Source organism: Ictalurus furcatus, chromosome 3 (assembly GCF_023375685.1).
Source record: "Ictalurus furcatus strain D&B chromosome 3, Billie_1.0, whole genome shotgun sequence".
Taxonomy (NCBI): domain Eukaryota; kingdom Metazoa; phylum Chordata; class Actinopteri; order Siluriformes; family Ictaluridae; genus Ictalurus; species Ictalurus furcatus.
Window position 1 is genome coordinate 8,883,029 of NC_071257.1, and position 14,633 is coordinate 8,897,661.

Below are 14,633 nucleotides of genomic sequence, written 5' to 3' on the forward strand. Positions count from 1 at the left end.
TTCATCGCCAGATTTGTTGGTTACAAGTGAACGGTTTTGTAAATCAAAATTCCATTTAACTTTTGTGCAGATTGCTCTGAAGATGTTTGATGATGTTTGGTTAAATCTGGACAACAGTTGTAGGAGGAGTAGAGAAAAATCAGGTTTTTAACTAAGTCTAAGATCCCTCATAGGCTTTTTGAACTTGGCATGAAAAAATTTTTTAACCATGTGGCATTGAAATTTTGACCACACAGTTCAAAAGTTATGGACATAAACATACTTTGAAATTTGGCCAAAGTTTGACCTGTTGGTGGCACTATAGCCAAAAATTTAGTGTATTTGGGCCCATCATAATAATAATCGGGGCAGTGGTGGCTTGGCGGTTAAGGCTCTGGGTTACTGAAATAAGAAGAAGCAGAAGCAGAAGCAGAAGAAGAGAAGAAGCAGAGGCAGAAGAAGAAGGCTGCCATAAACTTCAAGAGCTGAAGTAGTCACCCTCACCTCTCCCTCAAAAGGGTAGACACACTCCCATCTACATCAATGGGGCTGAATCAGAACGAATAAATAGAGTAAATAATGGAATAGATTCTAGTTTGTGCTTCATGCAAATTAGAAAATGTTTTTGGACACTGCAGAAAAATTGTTTTTCTTCTTACGAAACTGGGTAGTTATGACCCATACAGTGATTAATTAATGCTCTAATAATATATAATGCTATTGTGAAAAGCCACTCTCAAATCCCACAGACAAGATATACGTTCCTATAGCATGTTCCTGACTACTTGCCAAATTTTACAAAATAATTAGTTACCAACCATTTGTGCCACCTCTAATGGGCATTCAAATGTGATTATTCGTGAAACAACTCTAGGTATTATTGTAACAGATGGATGCTGTGGTTCAGGTAGTAGAGCACATTGTCCACTAATCGCAGGGTTGGCGTTTCGATCCCTGGCCCACATGCCAAAGTGTCCTTGGGCAAGACACCGAACCCCAAGTTGCTCCTGATGGCAGGCTTGCACCTTGTGTGAGTGAGTGTGTGTGTGTATCTGTGAGCGAATGAGGGAATGAGAAACAGTGTAAATGTTTTCTACTGGATGGCCAATTGTACAGAAAGCAAATTTGTCTTTCACCCATAACTAAGCATGGTTGAGATTACCAAATAAGGAGAAGTTCAGTAATTGTTTTCCAGAACATAAGAATGGGAAACAAATTGAGAACCAAAGAGAAATAAAGAAAGAAAACCCAATCCTAAAGTGAATTCTATCATATGACACTTTATTTCCTAGAGACATTAAGGAGAATTGAAGAATAGTGGGACAACATACAGTAGATTTATAATGTTTGTACACCTAGCCTTGGCATACTATTGCACAGAATCCCCTCTAATGGAGACATTTGCACTGCATCCTGTATTTCCCATCCCAGTTCTTAATAATAATAATAATAATAATAATAATAATAATAATAATAATAAGAGCAAACAATTCTTACCTTTTCCATAGAAATATTTATGATAATAGTATGCCCCCAAGTCAATGTGCTCAATGATGTATCGTTTCACTTTTTCACGATGAACTGGTTGGTTTTCCCGAGGTACTTCCAGCACAGAAACACCAGCATTGGTGCAGTGAGAGCTTAATGAGGACTCAAAGGAGCAGCTTTCTCCTCCACTGTAGTTGGCACTGTTGGCTCTGGACAGAGAAATCCTCCTTTCACCCTCGCCACCAATCTCATTCCGGAAATGTGGGCAACTTAGTACTAGCCCATTGCTCTTTCCATCACCCTCATCTGCATCAATATTCTGTTTTGGCTTCAACTCTTCATGGTTGCTCAGTGGAGATTCAAACATTGGTGCAGTTCCACTATTATTTCCACATACTGGACCACTACATGGGACTTGATACTGTGAAGCAGCGGAGGCCCCAGTAGTAGTGTTCTTCCTATGACCAAGGCTGACTTGATTTGCCACAGCATCACTAACATTAAAGAGTGCACTCTGCACATCATAGTGAGCAAAGCATTTCGGGACACCAAGAGACCACCGGTCTTCCTGCTCTATTGAGAGGCGGAGACCATCATGCTCACTTTTAATAGTTTTCAACTTCCGGAAGAGAGATGTCTCAGATGACTCTGACTTGAGCCGATGCACGAAGGACTTCTCTCTTTCTTGACTGTAGAGAAGGGAACTGCCTGCATAATCATAGCCTGAGATACAAATGATCTCTCCACGTGCAATCTGAGCTGCTGTCTGCAAGCTAGGTGAGAGAGCATTGTTGTAACGCAGCTCTGGGAAACCAATTGAGTATGTATTCAGATGATCTAATTTATCTACTCTATAACCCTTTAACAGTGCAAGGACTCCATCCCCACCTAGACCTTGTTGGTCAATAGAGGAAGTGCTGCCATACTCCCGATGCAATGAGGCACCAGTGTTTGGGTTGACAGCTTTTTGATGCTTTATATCCTCAGCATCTATATCACTGATAGTCACATCACTGTTGCTTCGCTGTCGAATAGGATGAAGTCCCTTTAAAGGGGACTGACTCAAAAGTTCACTCAGTGAATATTTTGTGTCAGGATGATCAAGTTCCAAGGGTGCTTCATTCACATCAGTGATCTCTATGTTTTGGTCTGGCTGTCCATTTTGAACTCTCTCATAGTTTGAATCATATAGATTCTCCCACCCTTCTTTTTTGGGCAGCCAGTCTGATATCTTGGCACGTACACCCATTTTAGGCATGGCAGATGTGCCATTGACTTTTCCTACCCCATTATACTTGCACTGCAGGCTGGTAGCTGGAGTTTCTTTGTTTCCATGCAAGGACTTCAGTTTCATGTTAAACAGCTCCTCTGAAGACTGCATGTCTTTAGAGGAGACCTAAAGGCCTCCAGTCACTGAGGTCTACAGAATTGTCTTGTCTATGCCAGGTCTTTGCTTAAGATGAAACCCGGTTTATAGCTGGTGGGGAAAGCAGGAACACAAGTACCCTATTAATTACATTGTAATAGGTCGTAAGGAAGAGGGATTCCTTCTCAAGCTTCAGAGATGGCAAAGGGCAAATGACAAGTTTCAGTGGGGCAAAGGACCAATCTTTAGCCTAAGTCCATATTTCCTCAGGATTGACTAGGTCAATGACAGACAAAAATAATTTCAGTAATAAGACTGGATGATGGACAATGAGGCTTAGATAGGCAGTGCTCTTTGCAGAAAGATGAGCTAATATAGTGCACACCCTGGTGGAGTTGAATCTGCAAAATGTAGAAAAAATGGGAAAATGCATTAATATTTAGAAACAGGGGGGAAAATCCCATAAAATATATAAAAACAACTCCCGTAAAACTAATCAAGATTAGCAGTTATGAGGTACAGTAGGTTACTGAACAGGCCTAAGCAATATCCTAAAACATAGAGAACACTTAGCACGGAGGTGTCCAATCTTATCCACAAAGGGCCGTCGTGAGTGCAGGTTTCTATGTAAAGCTAACCGTTAACAGTAAACAAGTTTTGTTCATTATGGGTTTTTTTAAGAATCGCATATCTGAACTGAACAAATGATCGTTCTTCAACTTCCACTGACAAAACAGCAAAATGTAATTTTTTTTCCCTTGATGGATTATGAGTGTGCAGTCTGTCCTATCATCATGGTGACAACACTACAATAATCCATTTCCAGGTGTACAGGTAGAGTAGTGAATCCCTCTAGCTAGGCTATGTCCACCTGATTAGGTTCTGATTGAATTTACGTACAGTGTTTGAAAAAAATATTTCTTCAGTTTTTGTGTACATCTCACACTAAATTGTTTTTAGAAATGAAAATTTAAAAAAATCCACAATAAAACAAAGGCAACCCGAGTAAACACAAAATACAGTTTTAAATGATAATGTTATTTATTAAAGCAAAAACGTTATCCAATACAAACTAGGCCTGTGTGAAAATGTATTTGCCCCCATAGTTACTAATTCCCCAAATCTATTAAATTGCATTCATAATGGGGTGCAGCTGGACTAGATGCAACAAAGCCTGATTACAGCAAACCCTGTTCAATCAAATCAGCACTTAAATAAAAAAATTTTAACAGCATGAAGTTGGTTAAAAGGTCTTACCCAATAACACACTATGCCAAAATTGAAAGAATTTCCAGAAATGGTGAGGAAGAAGATGATTGAAATACATCAGTCTGGGAAGGGTTACAAAGCTATTTCAAAGGCTCTGGGACTCCAAAAGGACCACAGTGATAACCATTATTTTATTATAGCCACATTAGTGAACCTTCCCAGAAGTGGCCAACCTTCTAAAATTCCTCCAGGAGCACAACAACTACTCATCCAGCAAGTCACAAAAGAGCCAAGGACAACATCAAAAGGACCTACAGGCCTCTCTTGCATCAATAAAGATCACTGTTCATGACTCCACAATCAGAAATACACTGGGCAAAAATGGCATCCATGGAAGTGTAGCGAGGCAAAAAACCACTGCTAACCCAGAAGAATATTAAGGCTCATCTGAATTTTGCCAAAACACACCTTGATGATCCTCAAACTTTTGGGAGAATGTCCTGTGGTTTGAGGAGTCGAAAGTGGAACTGTTTGGAAGACGGAGCAGGTTACATCTGGTGTAAACAAAAAGAATTCCACAAAAAGAACATCATACCTACAGTCAAGCATGGTGGAGGAAGTGTGATGGTGTGGGGATGCTTTGATGCTTCAGGGCCCAGGCAACTTGCAATATTTGAGGGAAACATGAATTCTGACCTCTACCAGAAAATCCTAAAGGAAAATGCCCGTTCTTCAGTCTGTAAGTTAAAACTCAAGCGCAACTGGATCATGTAGCAGGACAATGATCCAAAGCATAACAGTAAGACTCCTATGGGCTCTACAGTAACAATTACTTTTAGGTGCAATTGTGCTACTAATTATAAAAATCTAGGAGCACAGTCAAAAATTTAGGACCACGGTTGATTTATTTATGTATTTATTTATTTTAAGAGATGGTAACGTTAACGTGCCACAATATAACACACAAGTAGGCATGAGAAAACTTGAGCTTGTCAATTATGACAGAATTTAGGAACATAATGTGAGCCATGACAAATTAATTTACCTTCTGATAAACTAAATTTAATATTTTCAGTTAATTTTACAGGTTGTATGCGAAAAAAAACAACTGTTAACCTGTTCCACCTTGTAAACAAATACAATAAACCTCAGTGTTCAGTATTTGAAGTCCGTTCCTCCTAAATATATTTAAAGCTACACTATTAGCCATTTCCCGCTGTCATGGTTCTGGGCTGGAGCTCGAACCGCTCTGTGTATATTGTGTATATATCTGAATAATTTCATATAGGATGTGATTGGGTCAGATAATTTATCCGCCAGATGCAAAGCGCTTTAGTGTAATGGTGTTTGTTAGGGATGCACTGATCAAGATTTTTACGACTGATACCGATCCAGATACCAATCTTTTTTTTGTTTAAGCTTTAATCAGGAGGTCTGTCAAACAGTTAAATATAAGCTCTCTGCTCCTGGTCACTGTTAATTGAATTAAAATAACAGTAATGAGAAATACTTTTGGTTAATTGATAAATAAACAAGCATGAAATATTTATTTTTAAATATCTTAAACAATAAAGAGTCCTAATTAAAAGTAGACTAACACAAGCATGATCCATATTAGGAAAAAGAAGGCTAATAGCCTTCTAAGGAAATAGCCTACAAAGCTTAAATGTTAAATTGATATTAAATGCAACCCATAGTAATTAAACATCATTTCATTTCTCATTTTATTTATATTTTATGAAGTTATTATTATATCTATTTTTTATATTCAATTATTTATTTACAACTAAGCACATTTTCTGTCTTTACATTTTATTAGTTATTTTTGTTTGTTTATCTCTTTTGTTTGTTTATTTTTTGCTTGTTTGTTGCTCCTTTTAGATGGGTTCCCCCAGTACAGTGTTGCCATGACTGCTGATAATACTGCGTTTTTGGGGGGCTTAAATCAAAACATGAAAACTGGAGTTGACTTTTCTAGTGAAATCTGGCAACCGTGAGCTTAAATGAAGTGAATGCGCTGTCTATTAGAGTTGGTGAAGGGAGAGCGCCAGCGTACTGTATGTTTGGAGGCTGAACAGTTGCTACTCTTGATTATGATTGGTGAGGAATAATTTAATAAAGAAGTTTGAATTACACCCACTTTGTAGCGTTAGCATTACTATTAATTTATTCGCGCCCAATGCCGCTGTGTCTACACAAGCATGTCACAGTCACAGGTTCATGTCATTTTGCGGGATCAATAAAAGATGCCGGTTTATGAGATCAGCAAGTTGAGAGAAACAGATGATGTTCAGTGTTACTCTTGTCATCATAATGGCTTCTTTGCAGTACTTACACACTTGTTCAGTTGATTGAGGTGATGAAAAGCAGCGTGAAAGTAACCGTTGCACGGTGTAGATGCATTATGGAGTTGTAGTTTTTATTCTGATTGTATTATACAACTCCGAACAGGTCACTCGCACCGGTGCGAATATATATTTTTTCACAGTCGCACAAAGTACTTTTCAGTCACAACTGCGAGTGAAATGGTCACACTATCGAGCCCTGCCTAGTCCTAGAAGTAAGTGAAAGACTGATCTCCAGTTTTTCGGAAGTGTTTGGTTGCAGTTATTTCTACTGTTTGGTTGTAGTTATTGGTGATATACGGTAGGTGTTGGATAACTTTTTTTGCTTCAGTAAAAAAATTAATAAACTGTATTTTCTCAAACGATTTACTATGAGATATACACAAAAACAGAGGAAATCAGATAATCAAATACTTTTTCACAGCACTGTGTTAAAGCTATTTTTTTATTATAAAATGCTATGCAAGGCTTAAGGGTTTTAAATGATTTAAAAGGTATAGATGCCATTTTGAAGAGAATGGCTCAGCATAGAGCTCAGAAGCTTGGGAAACTACCATCAATAACAAAAAAGTATTTTCTCCTTCTTTACTTTCTCAAGAATATTCTATAATACACCATACAGTGCTATCACATTATCGACATAGTAGAAGGTGGGGCGGGACGGTTAATCGAAAAGTAATCGAAAACGAAATTCAGAACCTCTAACCGACGTAATTTCCCCTTATTGGTTATTTCGTTTTTTTAATCCTGTCACTACTTTCCCCTTAAAAACATACTGCCTTGTGTGTAGTCATGTGACTCCGCCCCGTCCAGTCATCAGCATGGCAGCAAAATGGATGCGGACTCTAACACCGAGTCAACTGAGCAACAGGAACAGCTTGTACCAAAGAAAAATGCAGTGTCCGTCATTTGGACGCATTTTGGCTTCAGTAAAGAAGACACCGAACAAAATGACGTCAAATGTAAACATTGCAGAAAAACCGTTTCAGCGACCAAAGGTAATAACAGCAACCTGTTTCAACACCCGCAGCACAATCACGTTGCCGAATATGAACAGTACATGGCTCAAAAAAAGAGAGATTGACAAGCGCCCAGCAACAAGTGCCACCACAAAGCAGGTGTCGATAGCACAAGCATTTAAAAAATGTTACACAATATGAAAAGGATTCAAGAAGATGGAAAGATGCCAATTTGTTACTACATTGCGAAAGATATGGCTCCCATAGCTACAGTGGAGCGCAGTGGTTTAAACACCTCGTTAAAACTCTCACCAGAAGATACACTGTTAGTACATAATTATTTAAAAAATCACAAAGATAAGAAATGCACGCTTTCATTAGAAAAAAATATCCCACCTTTAATAGATGAGCATATTTACAGTACAAACCTTGGTCAGTAAACTATGAGGGCAAAAAAAACCCAAAGTAAATAAATAAATAAACAAATAAATAATCATTCATTAATCGTAATCAAGGTAAAACGTTCAATTAATCGAGATTTTGATTTTAGGTCATATCGTCCAGCCCTAGTAGAAGGCGAATGCTAAAATCAGTTAGGCCTTTTCCAGGGGTCATTTTGCCCATTTAGTAGATTTTGATTCATGCTTACTATTCCTTCAACGCTGACTATCAATTTTAAGTCCAGGAACTTCACTCAATCTAACATATTTCCTTCTAGCCTAAGCTAATACCATTCCACTGTTCAGCAAGTGTATTCTAATGCATGTTTGCCAGACACCACAGTGTGAGTTTTACATTAGTAGCCACTTCATCATTTATGGAATGTTGCTGGTCACATTAGCTATAAATCTACACACATGTATTATTAAGTAAGATATACATTTAAAATGCTATGATGTCAGAGTGGATGATATAATGCTCATTAAATTCCTTATCTTCCAACAGTGCGTTTATACTAACTTGGTTCATAACATAATATAGTTAACCAACTTGGTTCATCTATACAAAAGAGCAGACATAAATTACATTTAAATTACCAAATACATATATAAATATAGCTACAAGGGGCTACTGATGGGTCAAGCACTAAACAGGACCACCTTAGGGTCAAATTACACCAATGTTTTTGCTCCGTCAGGACATAGTCCTCAAAATAGCTTTCAAATTTTGTATCAATACAATAAAACACTGCAGAGATTTGACCTCAGGTTTTTTTTTTTCCTCACCATAAATGTCATATTATATTGCATATTTTAAAAATGAACTAAAAGAGGCAGTCTCCAAGAAATCACGACAATGGCATTGTGATTTTAGGTCAAGCAGTTCAACAGCTATTTTTGATTATTTTACTGACTGAAATCTTTGTAGTGAATGTAAACACTGAGATTATTCATTAATATTTTATTGTTTTATTGGTACCATACAATTTTGTTCTGGCTAGACATCTGTTTACTATTATAATCTTAAAGTGTAATTCAAATAATGTTTAGGGTGTGTACATATTATTCATAGTTGTATGCCTATAAAGGTACCACTAGACTTTAAATTAACAAAAATACACTAATGCAAAAAAAATAAAAATAATAATAAATAAATAAAAATTAAATCACACAGGCAGATAGATTGATAGATCATTTTTTTCATCCCAGAGGTAAATTCACCTATTGTTTGAGACTTTAAACTTCCAGCTGCAGAGGTGCTGCAGCCACATAAAAAGGTTCAGAACGCAGGTCTGATACATTTTACAAATTAAGCTCTGATGAACAGGGAAACAGTACTGTATAAGTGAATATGATAAAATAATGAAAAGGAAAAAAAATAATAGAAGCAAAGTGGCGGTGCATATGGATATTAATACTGGATGATGGTGAAGTTCAACTATTGTCCAATGAGCTTATCCTAAGATTGATTCAGTGAAAAGTGTCAAAGCACAGTGATGAGCTGTTGTATGGTGTGATCACCGTTGGTACAAATGTCCTCCTGTACTGCTCGTTTCTACAGTGAAGTTGAATGAGTTTTCTAATAAAGGAGCTCTGCTGTTTAACCAGGAGGTAATGGAGGGAATTCTGTTTATTGTCCAGAATAGCTGAGTTTATTGAGTGTCCTCTTTTCCACCACCACCTCAAAAGCATCCAGAGAGCAGCCCAAGACCGAGCCAGACTTCTTGATCAGTTTGTTCAGGGGTTGCTGTTTTTTTGCATCTCCAGCTCTGATGCCACCTCCCTCATAGAAGATCTCAAACATCTTGATGCAAATAATGAGAGACCTGAGCTTCCTCAGAAAGTAGTGTCTGCTCATCCCTTTCCTGTACACAGCCTCTGACTTGACCTTCCATTCCAGCTTGTTGCCGAGAAGGACACCAAGGTATCTGTTTGTGTCAATCTGCTCAACCCATGATCGTAATGGGGCTAGTTGTTGTCCTTTTCTTCCTGTAGTCCATCACCATCTCCTTGGTCTTGGCCACATTAAGGGGAGTGGTGATTGGAGTTGTGAATCCCTTGAGGATGGCTGTTGGGTGAGGGGTGGGGGGTAATTGAGAGTCCTCTGAAGAAGGTTGTGGGATGAGGAAGGGTGAATGGTTGGGAGATGAACAGGGGAGAATTGGTGTAGATTACTGTGGGTAAAGATGTCTGAACTTGGGGGGGGGGGGGGGCTTGGGGAAGAATGGAAGAAACAACCCAATTATTGGTACAGAGAAGCCATAGGGAACTCTTGTTCCTTGCGGTAATCATTATCCCATGTCACATACCCACATTGAAATCAAAACTACTTGAGAATTTGGACCCTTTGAATTCACATGAGTCCGAGAATTCCACTACGTCAAGTGAATGGATAGAGGCAATGCATGTCAAATGTACAACATCGATCTCCTGAAACTGTGGAGAGAGGCAGTTCCTGTCACTCTGTTGACTGTGGTTCCTGAGAAGGAGGAGCTAGAACCAGAGGCAAGTCTAAAAAGTGTGGCTCAATTCACCCTGGTTGCTTGTGGAGACTCTCACTGTCCCAGGGAGCACAGGTTGCAAGGAGAATTTTCCAATGAGTTTTCACTTTACCTAACCGCACATAGGGATGTCACGAGAACCAATACTTCAGTACCAGCATTGTTAAAACGTGACAGTAGTTGTTTTTCTGCAGTACCAATGGTACCAATTCTAATGAATGAACCGAGGTTGCAATTCTTCCAGAACTGAAGGGGGCAGCAAATACGCGCAAGTGTTTTAGTCGGTCCACAAGTGGTGAAGAAGAAGAAGAACGCCTACAAGCACACAGGAAAAACTACAGAAGATTAGCTTAGCTTAACAACTTTAGCAGTTGCCGGTGTGCAACCGATGCTATCGTTCATTTCAAACAAAGCGAGGAAACGCCTGGAATTTGGTGAAGCACCTGAAAGACGGTCCTATATTATGTTTGTTTGAGGCAGCTGGCATTGTGGCCGTGAAACCAGCTAACGTAATGCTCCATGTAATGTTTGCGATAGCCAGTTATTTGTTAACGAAGCTAACGCATTGCAATGTTATAAACTACCTCCGAATAGGCCACCATGCATCGCCATTCAGCCTGTGTCCTGTCAGCAAAATGTAGCCTAATGTTACTAATAATTATTGAAATGTTAATGGTTTTAATAAATCTTTTTGGCCTGCCACCATATCAGTGAATTTAAACTAATGCTTGCATTCAGAGTATAAGGGGTGGGTGTGTGTGTGTGTGTGTGTGTGTGTGCGCGTGCGTTTAGAAGTGCACATTTGCACTTATTAGTCATTGTCAGACAGTGTTTGATAACTAAAATACCCCCGCCTCTCTGCCAGCATCAGCCAGAGAAGGATGTCCTCCAGGAGTTTTTAATTTTATTTCAAAAAATTTTTTTTTTCTTTTTAAACCACACCATGGTATCGAGTATTGTGTACTTTTGGTGGTATCGGTACTAAATTCTGGGTATCGTGACATCGCACAGACCACATAGAGCACCACATCAAGACTACTCCAGGTGTGGTTGCCCGCAGCCACCCATACTGGTTACCTGAACACACAAAAAAGTGGTTTGAGATGAGCTCAAGGCTATGCACAACATGGGAGTAATAAAGGAGTCCCACAGTGACTGGAGCAGCCCTGTGATTTTGGTGCCCAAGGGAGATGGGTCGGTCCGGTTCTGTGTGGACTTGTGTGGAAATCAACATGATGTCTACATTAGACGCATACCCAATGCCTTGCATTGATAAACAGCTCGTTTGACACTGGATTTAACCAAGGGGTATTAGGGTGGGGCAGTTCCTGGAGCTGGCTGGCTATTATCGGAGGTTTGTGCCGAATTATTTTTTTTTTTAACTGACCTCACTAAAAAGGGAGTGCCAGACCAGGTCTAGCGGATGGTGACATGTGAGCGGGCCCATTCTTGCAATCTCCTGACTTTTCTCCCCTTTTTATTCTGCAGACTGACTTGTTGGACAGGCGGCTGGGGGCCATTTTGTCCCAGGTGGTGGAGTGGTCATGTGTGCAGTCCTCAACCTCTGATACTACCTACTGGGGCACCCCTCTACCAATCAATTACCCTCTGTTCCAATCATGGTCCGCTTTAGTGGCCCTACTGCAGGAAAGATGCCAATGTGCGGATTACTCGTTGGTATTTGGCTCTTCAGCCGTACAAATTTAAGGTGGTCCATAGGCCAGGGGCACAGATGGTTGATACTGGATTTTTGATTTCCATGAGCTGTAACCATCAAGATTAAAACCAAAAAAGGCTTGAAATATTTCACTTTATGTGTAATGAATCTAGAATATATTTAAGTCCCACTTTTTGAATAAAATTATGGAAAAAATGAACTTTTCCACAATATTATATTTTTTTGATATGCACATGTACATGAAGATCAGACAGCTGTCTATGGGAGAAAAGCAAGCCATTTTGAAACTGAGAAAAGGGAGAAAATCAACCAGAGGCATTGCACAAACATTTGGCAAAGCCAGAATGTGCTGAAAAATTTGGAATGTCCTGAAAAAGAAAGAAACCACTGGTGTACTGAGCGACAGACACTGAATGGGTCAGCCAAGGAAAACAGCTGATAACATTAACATTGTTAGAGCTGTGAAGTAAAACCCAAAAACAAGTCAGTGATATCACCAATAACCTACACAGACCAGGTGTGAAGGTGGCACAATCCCCCGTTCAAAGAAGACTTTGAGAGCAGAAATATAGAGGCCGTACCACAAGATACAAACCACTCATCAGCAGTAAAAATTGGAAAGCTGGATTGGAATTTGTGAGAAATAGAGAGATGAGCCATAAAAGTTCTGGAACCAAGATCAACCTCTACCAAGGTGCTGGAAAAAAAAAAGGTCTGCTCATGATCCAAAACCACATGATCCATACAAGCTCATTTGTGAAACATGGAGGTAGGACCATGGCGTGGGCTTGCATGGCTGTTTCTGGAACAGGCTCACTAATCCTTATTGATGATGTAACTCATCACGGTAGCAGCAGAATGAATTCAGAAGTTTACAAGAACATTTTGTCTGCCAATTTACAGAGAAACGCATCCAAATTAACTGGGAGGAACTTTATCATGCAGCAAGACAATGATCTAAAGCTCAACCAAGGACTTTATCAGGGAAGAAAAGTGGAAGGTTTTAGACTGGCCAAGCCAATCACCAGACCTTAACCCTATTGGGCATGCACACCTTCTGGGGAGGAGACTGAAGGGAGAAACCCTCCGAAACAAAAAAAACAACTGAAAGAGGCTGTGGTAAAAGCCTGAATCACACAAGAGGAAACCAACAATGTGGTGATGTCAAGGAGTCACAGGCTTGATGCAGTTATGGTAAGCAAGTATATGCAACCAAATATTAAGTGTTAATTACTTTAATTTACTTTGTCTTATCTGTTCCTATACTTTTGCTCATTCATCTCATATCCATCTTTTGACCTCAAACCTAAATGTCTTTGGTGTATAACAAACAAATAATTGCTGAACATGCTGTTCCAAGAGTTTTGGAGGGGACTGTATATCAAAAAGCATGTGGACACCTGACCATTACACCCATATGTGGGCCTGTACCAAACTGTTGCCACAAAGTTGGAAGTAGTTCTGGGTGATAGAATTCAAGATATTTTTATCTTGATACATTTTCCTTCAACAATAATAAAGCTGAGGGTATTCAAATTTGATAAACCTTCATTTCCATTTTCCCCAACCTAATTGCCAAAATAGGCAAACAACACAGCCAGATTATGCAGCTTGTGGGGATTGGCACAAAGCCAGCACAATAAGGGAATAACATCTAAATAACAGTAACAAGTAGGATTGGGCCAATTGATGATAATATTGGGGATCACTCATAGCATCCAAATATTGTGTTGGCAATGAAATTGGACAATTTAAAATGTCTGACAGAAGTTTGTCTGCAGGTTAAAGATCGTAAAATTTTTTTTTATTGTTTTGTATATTGTAATATGCGTTTACTTTAGAGGTTTTTGTATCCCTATACAACACTTAATTGCCTGGATTGTCTGACTCCTAAGCAGGAAAACAAAACACCTTTCTCCAAAGCAACTCCACTTACCTTGTTCATACAAGGACCATATTCTCTTGCAAAACATGAACAAGTGGTTCAATGATTTTGAAATTCAAGTTACATCAACAAAATTAATTACAATGCGTATAAGAACTGACTATTAATTTGTTTGATAATAATTATAATAATCATTTTATTTATCATTTAGCTCCTGTCTACTCTCAATTCAGCACATGCTCTTTTATTATTCACATAAACAGGCATAAAGTGAAATGCTTTTGCAGAGGTTTTGGTTTATTTTATTGAGGAGAACTGAATCACAAAAATTTATAACATTTATTTTAAGACTAATTTTAACATTGCCTATAACAAGCTACAATAACAGGCTAAGCTTTTTCTTATTATTTGTCTATTATTTTAGCAAAAAGAGAATGAGTTTAATTAAACCTATAAAACTGAAACCATATTTAGACTACAAATTTCTACTTATAAAGTCAAGCATATTTGCTTTCCCAGGTTTCAGCAAGCTTTTTTGTGGCATTGACATTACCCGTCATGCTGGAAACATGCTCAGATAATGTGCTAGTGCACATATACAAAAGATATTTATTTGCAATATTGGCCATCATGGGAAAGCAGCTCTCGTTTGTCCAATACTATGCCAGAGGGTCATCATTTTCTGCCATGGTACTGTCCCCCAGATCCGTTACTCCCTTGTTGTAACAGGAGGCTTCACCTTTGCTAGCAGGAGGCTCAGAGTAGGTATGCACTTTTTATCAG

At 38.8% G+C, this 14,633-nt stretch overlaps 1 protein-coding gene across 3 annotated transcripts in view; it reads right to left on the reverse strand.

Annotated features, from left to right (window-relative positions):
• LOC128605325 (signal-induced proliferation-associated 1-like protein 2) overlaps positions 1 to 14,633 on the reverse strand; it is a 204,165-nt gene that overhangs the window by 174,611 nt on the left and 14,921 nt on the right. For all 3 annotated transcript variants that reach the window (XM_053620635.1, XM_053620634.1, XM_053620633.1), the window contains exon 2: positions 1,477 to 3,234. In XM_053620635.1, coding sequence (XP_053476610.1) covers positions 1,477 to 2,848 — 1,372 coding nt within the window. In that variant the 5' untranslated portion in view covers positions 2,849 to 3,234. The remainder of the gene's footprint in view (positions 1 to 1,476; positions 3,235 to 14,633) is intronic.